We start from the raw sequence: 8,606 nt of genomic DNA on the forward strand, positions 1-8,606 counted from the left end.
GCAGGAAACGGGGTGGTTCTAGGAAAGCATCACAGGCTGAGGGTGGTTGGAGATTAACGCAAACTAAAATCCCACTGGCTCTCCAGTGCCTTTGAGAGCTGAGGAGCGGGGCTTCGGCCTCGAAGGTGCACATGCCACAGCCTCTCCATCGGTCTGCTTGGAGCTGGGCTCTCTACCCTAGGACAGTGTTTTCAAATGTTTTTCTGACTGTGACCTCAAATAAGAACATTTTACATTGTGAACCAGCATCTGTGTATACATACACACCCACATCTGAGATTATGAAAGAATATTTCATACTAGGCACAGAGCATTCTGGTATTCTAGCTCCGTTTCATTTTTTAAATAATGCTGGTTGCAACCCACCAAACCAATTTTATGATCCACTAACAAATTCTGAAGCGAAATTTAAAAAACGCTGTTCTGGGAGCCACGGTCAGGGAGGTAGCTGTACCTTGATCTATTGTTTTTGGCTGTGAAATTCTTCTCCCCAGTCATGAAGAAAGGACTGTAGTTAATGAGCAACTACCCCTTGAGCTGAGGGTCTGGCTCATGGTGAGGCTGCTCCGTGGATCTCAGGGCCCACAATGGTAGCATGAACTCCTGTGGTCTCTGTCCTCATGGGGCCCCGGCTTTGTGTCATGGGAATCCCATGCAGGTCTGAGCCTCACACACTGCTGGGCTGTCTCAGGCCAGGCCTGGGGTAGATAGCAAATCCCAGAGCACCTGGGGGTCTGGATTCAGAGACACAGGGCCCTCTGTTCTCAGCTCAGTTACATCAGTACTCTGAGGCAGTCAGGGACCTTTCTGTCCAGTTAACTGCTGTTTCCCTAGCACTTAACCCAGTGGTGTGTAACCATTGTCACTAATGGGACACACACACTCCCCCACCCCCGAATATGCTACAGGCCCAGTCCTACCTCGGGGCTGTGTGTCCCGTAGGAGGCACAAGAAATGAAATGGGGCTCAACATTGCAGCAAAGCAGACCACATGCCTTCCTTCTGCTAGCATAACAGAAACAGGAAGTCGAAAAAGAGTACAATCAGCTCAAGTACAGCCTGGAAGCCCAGAGAAGGAAAAGGACATGCTTCAAACTCCGGGCCAGCATGGCCATCTCTCAGGCTCATAAGTCCCAGAGTGATTAACTTTCAGTGGGAATCCCTTTCCCAGTCTGTCTGCCCCCGTGCAACCCAGGACAGTAGGCAGGACAGGGGGGCTGGGAAGGAGAGCCCTGACTATGGAGTCGTAGTCTGGGCTGAATTCCAGCTTCTCCTCTTAGGTGTGACCTTGGTCTGGGCCTCAGTTTCTACATGTGTGAAATGGAGACAATACTACCTACATTACAGATTGTTGGAAAGATGGGAAATAAATGGACATTGCCCTGCCCTGTGCATGGCACATAGTAAATGGTGCTGAGTAAATAATCATTGTTGTTGTTATCATTACAAGTGGTAGATCGGTCTTACCAAATCTCCATTATGCCACTGTTCTTCTGTAATGCATCTGCCAACTGGGCAATCCCCTTAGCTGTAATCTGGTTCTGGATAAGCCTGAAAGAAGAATATATCTTTTGTATCAAGTAATACTGGATTAAATCTGCCCACTTCATTAGGGGGTTGGAAGGATATGATGGGATAAGAGACAGGGTCAGGGGAAGAACTGAGTCCCCTTAACTTTCAATCTTGCTGAGATTGTGTCGATCAGATCCATGAGAATAAAGAACATGCTTTAAAATGTTTAATTTTTCTGATGGGCAGAAGACCTAAATAGACATTTCTCCAAAGAAGACATACAGATGGCCAATAGGCACATGAAAAGATGCTCATCATCGCTAATAATTAGAGAAATGCAAATTACAACAACAATGAGGTATCACCTCACACCAGTCAGAATGGCCATCATCAAAATGTCTACAGACAGGGCTTCCCTGGTGGCGCAGTGGTTGAGAATCTGCCTGCCAATGCAGACGACACAGGTTCGAGCCCTGGTCTGGGAAGATCCCACATGCCATGGAGCAACTGGGCCCGTGAGCCACAATTACTGAGCCTGCGCGTCTGGACCCTGTGCTCCGCAACAACAGAGGCCGCGATAGTGAGAGGCCTGCGCACCGCGATGAAGAGTGACCCCCACTTGCCACAACTAGAGAAAGCCCATGCACAGAAATGAAGACCCAACACAGCCATAAATAAATAAATAAATACATTGTGTATTATTTAAAAAAAAAACAAAATGTCTACAGACAATAAATGCTGGAGACAGTGTAGAGAAAAGGAAACCCTCCTACACTGTCGGCGGGAATGTAAATTGGTACAGCCACTATGGAGAACCGTATGGATATTCCTTAAAAAACTAAAAACAGAGCTACCACATGATCCAGCAATCCCACTCCTGGGCATATATCCAGAGAAAACCATAATTCAAAAGGATACATGCACCCCAATATTCACAGCAGCACTGTTTACAATAGCCAAGACATGGAAGCAACCTAAATGTCCATCGACAGATGAATGGATAAAGAAGCTATGGTATATATATACAATGGATTACTAGCCATAAAAAAGAATGAAATCATGCCATTTGCAGCAACATGGATGGACCCAGACATTATCATACTAAGCAAATTAAGTCATTAAGAGATAGACAAATACCATATGATATCACTTATATGTGAAATCTGAAATATGACACAAATGAACATATCTACGAAACAAAAACAGACTCACAAATAGAACAGACTTGTGGTTGCCAAGGGGGAGGGAAGGTTTGGGATTAGCAGATGCAAATTATTATATATAGGATAAACAACAAGGTCCTACTGTATAGCACAGGGGACTGTATTCAAAATCCTCTGATAAACCATAATGGAAAAGAATATATATAACTGAGTTACTTTCCTGTACAGCAGAAATTAAATACAACACTGTAAATCAACTATACTTAAGGAAAATTTTTTTAAATGTTTAACTTTTCTGTGTATTTTTATAGTGAGCATAATATATCTGTATATTCATAGGTAGGTAATTTAATACATGAACATATATGTATGCATGTGTGCTTGACATTTTTCACTGCAGGGGTGCCCAATCAAAAATGTTTGGAGACTACCAGTCTGAACAACAAATTCTAAGGAACACATCTGGGGAACAGGCAGTCTGATGTCTCCTTCCAGATGGCTGGAGAAAGGCAAGGCAGTTTTTAAAGTTAAGTATTTTTTAAAGAGCTGGCCATTCTCTTCTTTGGGGGAAACAAAGACTTCCAAGATGGTACCATGTCCTCTCCAACATCTGAGAGGGAGGGAGGAAGAACAGTTCTGCTGCTACTCATGGGTCCCAGTGGAAAAGCATCAATAATGGGGCCTCTAAGAGTATACCCCATTATGTTGGGTGGCACTGATTCTAATGAAACAAAGATTTCAGATATAGCTGGGAAGCCTGGGCAATTCCCAAATTGCTCCGCTGGGAAGCCATGCGTCTAACCCACCCAGGAAAGAGCAGCCCAAGTCAGTGATACGTCTGTGCTTCATCACAGGTTCACTCCTCACCCCCCAGCTATTTGTAGCATAAGGCTACTACTGAACTTGACCTTTAGAAATTCTGGGCACTGATCCAAGAAGGTAGCTGTGTACCAGGAAGATAATGACCTATATTACTGTGACTCATGAGATTATAGAAATTAAGCCAGTCCCTTAAGGAGGCAGTATAGCATCGTGGTTAAAAGCTCTCCTCATATACATACACGCACTCCCCACTTCTCAGCTGCAGATCCTTGAAGAAATAAACTTAAGCTTTCTATTCCTCGGCTGCCTGATCTATAAAATGGGAATAACTATAAGAGAACCCCGCTACCCTGGCTGTGTGAGATTTCAATAGGAGGATGTGTGTGCAGTAGTCCTCATCATTTCTACCATGGCGCCCAGGGGAAGGGAGCTCTTGTCACCATTCCTGCCCACACACACAGGACTCGGTGGCTGTGCTGCAGCCAGGACCCAGTGATCCCCACCACATTTCTCAAAGACTGGGGCCCCTGGGCCAAGTGGCAGAGGTGAGACCTTCTGGTAAGCACAACCACAGTGTGACTTGGACATTTTTGCAAAAGCAGCAAAAATAGAACCTGGAAGTGGGCACTGAGTTCTGCATTCAGTTAAATTCTGCTGTTTCCTAATCACCCCTTCCACAGTTGGCAACCACTGGCACCACCTACACCTTGCTGGGGGGAGGGTGAGCTGCCTGAAGCCTAGACCTGGCAAGAGGCTGGGTAGGAGGAGAAGTAAAAAGCCTGGCAGTGCTCAGGTACATATGCCCACTGGCTACCTTCACTGCAGCCAGTGTAGTCTGTACTGGTACCAAGAGCTAAGACTCACTCTCTAGCCCTGTTCTAGCTCTGTTCTCGTGGAGGGGCTGGCCTGACACCTAGGGAAGGGCATAAAAGAACGTCTACAGGTCAGAAAGAAAAGGAATAAAACAAAAAGAAACAGATGTAAAAGCACACTCTGGGTTTTTTTTGTTTTTACAGAAATTGACATGGTGATCTAAAATTCCACATGGAAATGCAAGGGACTCAAAATAGTCAAAACAATATTGAGAAAGAAGAACAAAGTTGGAAGACCCACATTTCCTGGTTTCAAAGCTTATTACAAAGTTACAGTAATCAGGACAGTGTGGTCCTGGCATGATGATAAACATATGGCTCAATGAACTAGAATAGAAGGTCCAGAAATAAACTCACACATTTATGGTCAACTGATTTTTGACAAAAGCGTCAGGGCCATTCACAATGGAAAGAGACTTTTCAATACATGGTGCTGGGCACCTGGATATCTACATGCAATAATATGAAGCTGGACCCCTAATACCTCATACCATACACAGAAATGAACTCCAAATGGATCAAAGACCTAAATGTAAGAGCAAAACTATAACACTTAAAGGAAATCTTTGGGACCTTGGATTAGCCAATGATTTCTTACTGAGATACCTAAAGCACAGGCAACTAAACAAAAAATAGATAAATTGGACTTTATCAAGATTAAATACTTTGGTGCTTCAAAGGTCACTCTCAAGGAAGTGAAAAACCTCACAGAAAGAGAGGAAATATTTGCAAGTCATGTATCTAGTAAATGTCTAGCACCCAGAATATATAAAGAACTCTAACAACTCAGCAATTAAAAGGCATATAACGGGCTTCCCTGGTGGCGCAGTGGTTGAGAGTCCGCCTGCCGGTGCAGGGGACACGCGTTCGTGCCCCGGTCTGGGAAGATCCCACATGCTGTGGAGCCTGCGCGTCCGGAGCCTGTGCTCCGCAACGGGAGAGACCCCAACAGTGAGAGGCCCGCGGAACGCCAAAAAAAAAAAAAAAAAAAAAAAAAAAAAAAAAAAAAAAAAAGGCATATAACCCAATTTACAAATGGACAAAGGATGTGGAGACAGTTCTCTAAAGAAGGTACACAAATGGCCAATATGCACATGAAAAGACACCCAACACTGTCAGCAGTCAGGGAAATGCAAATCAAAACCATGATGAGGGCTCCCCTGGTGGCGCAGTGGCTGAGTCCGCCTGCCGATGCAGGGGACACGGGTTCGTGCCCCAGTCTGGGAAGATCCCTCATGCCGCGGAGCGGCTGGGCCCGTGAGCCATGGCCGCTGAGCCTGCGCGTCCGGAGCCTGTGCTCCGCAACGGGAGAGACCCCAACAGTGAGAGGCCCGCGTACCGCAAAAAAAAAAAAAACATGATGAGATACCACTTCACACCCACTAGGATGGCATTACCCAAAAAGATAGACAATAACAAGTGTTGGTGAGGACATGGAGAAATGGGGACCTTCATACATGACTGGTGGAAATGTAAATAGCACAACCACTTTGAGAAACAGTTTGGCATTTAACACGGAGTGACCATATGACCCAGCAATTCTATTCCTAAGTATATACCCAAGAGAAATGAAAACATATGTTCACATACAAACACGTGTGTGAATGTTCACAGTAGCATTATTCATAATAGTCATAAAGTAGAAACAACCCAAATGTCTACCAACTGAAGAATGGACAAACAAAACATGGACTGTCCATACAATGGAAATATCATTCAGCCATAAAAAGCAATGGAGTACTGATAGATGCTACAATGTAGGTGAACCTTGAAAACTTTTGCTAGTGAAGGAACATAGAAACAAAAGGTCATATATTGTATGACTGCATTTCTATGAAATGCCCAGAATAGGCAAATCCATAGAGACTGGAAGTAGATTAGCAGGTGCCAGGGACTAAGGGAGAAGGATGGGGAGTGATAACGTGTACAGGGTTCTGGCGGGTAGGGGAGGTGGGTCGTTTTGTAAAATGTTCTAGAATTAGATAGTGGTGATGGTTGCACAACCTTATAAATATGCTAAAAACCACTGAACTGTACACTTCAAAAGTGTGACTTTACGATACGTGAATCTCAAAAAGTATTTCAAAAGATATATCTCAAAAAATATTTTTTTTAAAAAAGCACAATGTTGAAATCTGAATTACCATAAATGTTTCAACGTCTGGTTGACTTTCAACATCTCTGCCAAGCTCTCTGCCACTTCATCGTCAAGTTCATTTTTGGTGAGCCTGGAAAAGAAAGGAAGTGTCAACTCAGGGCAGCGCTACCTGGCACCCACTCTCCACTGAGTTCACAGAAGCAGGATCCCAGCCCCGGCATCTGCAGTTTATGCAGCTCATCACTTGCTGAGAACCCAGCAAACAGCCAGGCTCCAAGCCAGCCTCTGAGCCCCACAGACAATAAACGGAGGTTCATTTCTAGTGCAAACCCTTCACCCAAGCTCCTACTTCTTAGCCCTGCTGCTGTGGGGGGAGCCCATACTCCCTCCCCATCCTGGCTGAGCCCTCAGCTCTCTCAGAAGACGGGCCCATAGAAAGCAAGGGGCCAGTGCCTGCTTCTTCAGCCTCCTCCAGCTGTTAAGATCCCTTGAACACCACGGACAGTATGTTACTAAACTCAGTCCGATGAAGACCTAGAAAAGCCTACCAACTGCGCGTGAAAATGTGTTCATCGCTTTGCTCCGAGGCCACTTAAGGACCCAAGTTCTGTGACTGAAAGTTCAGGAAGTCTCTCAGTTGTTCATAAAAGCAGGAAGTGGTCTGGATAAAGCACAGAGGGCTAGAAGCTCCTGGTTGTAAAGAGGATTAAACCCTGTTGTGCCAGTGGATGAAAGAATAAATAAGGAAGAAGAAAGGAATATAAAGAACATTTAAAAAATCATTCCTTAAAGGGCAATTTGGTAGTGTCTATCCACACTTTAAATGTGTTTCACCTTGGGCCAACAATTCAACATCTAAAAATCCACCCTATAGTGTGCAAAGACATTACACACAGGTTCTATACATGCAGTATTGGTTGCAGTCTTTTTGGTCATAATGTAAGATGTGAACGAATTTCAGTATCAGTAGAGGCAGCCAGCAAAATACATTGTGAGTGTACATTCAAGGGACACTGTGCAACCTTCAGAGAGAATGAGGTAGGATGAAGAAAGAGGCAGAAGAGCATGGGGCTCAAGATGCTCTGAGCTTACTAGCAGGGCAATCACAGCACATGGTTGAACTTCTCTGGGCCTGAGTTTTCTCACCAGCAAATGTGACCAGTAATGGTACAGCCCTCATAACACAGTCGTGGGAATGAGTTAATACATGGAAAAGGCTGAGAACAATGTGTGATGTACAGTGAGTACGCACGAGATTTGGGGGATTGACATTATTATTATCCACATAGACCTATGGTTCTCAACTGGGGTGACTTCTCCTCCAGGGGACACTTGCCAATGTCTGGAGACAATTTCGATTGTCACAATTAGGGGTTACTACTGGTACCTAATGGGTAGAGGCCAGGGATTCTGCTAAACATCTTACAATGCACAGGACAGCCTCTCAACAGAAAAGAATTATTTGGAACCAAATGTCAACAGTGTTGAGATTTAGAAACCCTGACATAAAAGGACATGTCAAATACGTACAATATATGGTTGAGATATTTTTTTCGTCACTTGCTAAATGCTATTCAGTTTCATAAGAAAAGCGATATTTATTTGAATATACATTCAAATGCTAGAAATAAAAGATTATATTTAGAAAGCATGAGGGAGGCGGTTCTTTCACTTCCTACTTTCCCAACTTCAGTGTCTCATATTTTTTTCAAAAAAGCATGTATTACTTTTCAAAATCTTTTAAAAGATTTTTTGAGGGGAAAAGGAAAATGCACTTACTGGCCAGCAGGTCTAGTATCTGAATTCTCATAATGACGACATTTTCATTAACTAATTTAGCCAGTATCTCATGAGGAGGATACAGAGACATGTAATATAACTTCCTTTCCCAGAAGCAATTTATGATACAGGCAAGTAAATAAATAAAAATACGGTAAATGACCAAAAAAAGGAACAACCAAAAGAAAGAAAAAAAGCATCACTTCAGAACATACAGTTAAACTAGTGGCCCTGGAGTGCAGAGAGGGAGCGAGGGCTGTGGGCTTCCCGTAACAGGTGACAGGTGAGCTGGAGCATGAAGGCCAAGTCCTGATGTGACTACCTGGGGACAGAGGAGGCTGCACGGTGGGGGGGGGGGGG

At 44.2% G+C, this 8,606-nt stretch overlaps 1 protein-coding gene across 1 annotated transcript in view; it reads right to left on the reverse strand.

Moving 5' to 3' along the window:
• Window positions 1-8,606, reverse strand: part of NOD1 (nucleotide binding oligomerization domain containing 1) — a 48,420-nt gene that overhangs the window by 11,973 nt on the left and 27,841 nt on the right. The window contains exons 11-12 of the mRNA XM_007466099.1: window positions 6,514-6,597; window positions 1,468-1,551 (exon numbers count right to left, since the gene is read on the reverse strand). Coding sequence (XP_007466161.1) covers window positions 1,468-1,551; window positions 6,514-6,597 — 168 coding nt within the window. The remainder of the gene's footprint in view (window positions 1-1,467; window positions 1,552-6,513; window positions 6,598-8,606) is intronic.

The sequence above is a fragment of the Lipotes vexillifer genome, unplaced genomic scaffold (genome assembly GCF_000442215.2).
Source record: "Lipotes vexillifer unplaced genomic scaffold, Lipotes_vexillifer_v1.1 scaffold150, whole genome shotgun sequence".
NCBI lineage: Eukaryota > Metazoa > Chordata > Mammalia > Artiodactyla > Lipotidae > Lipotes > Lipotes vexillifer.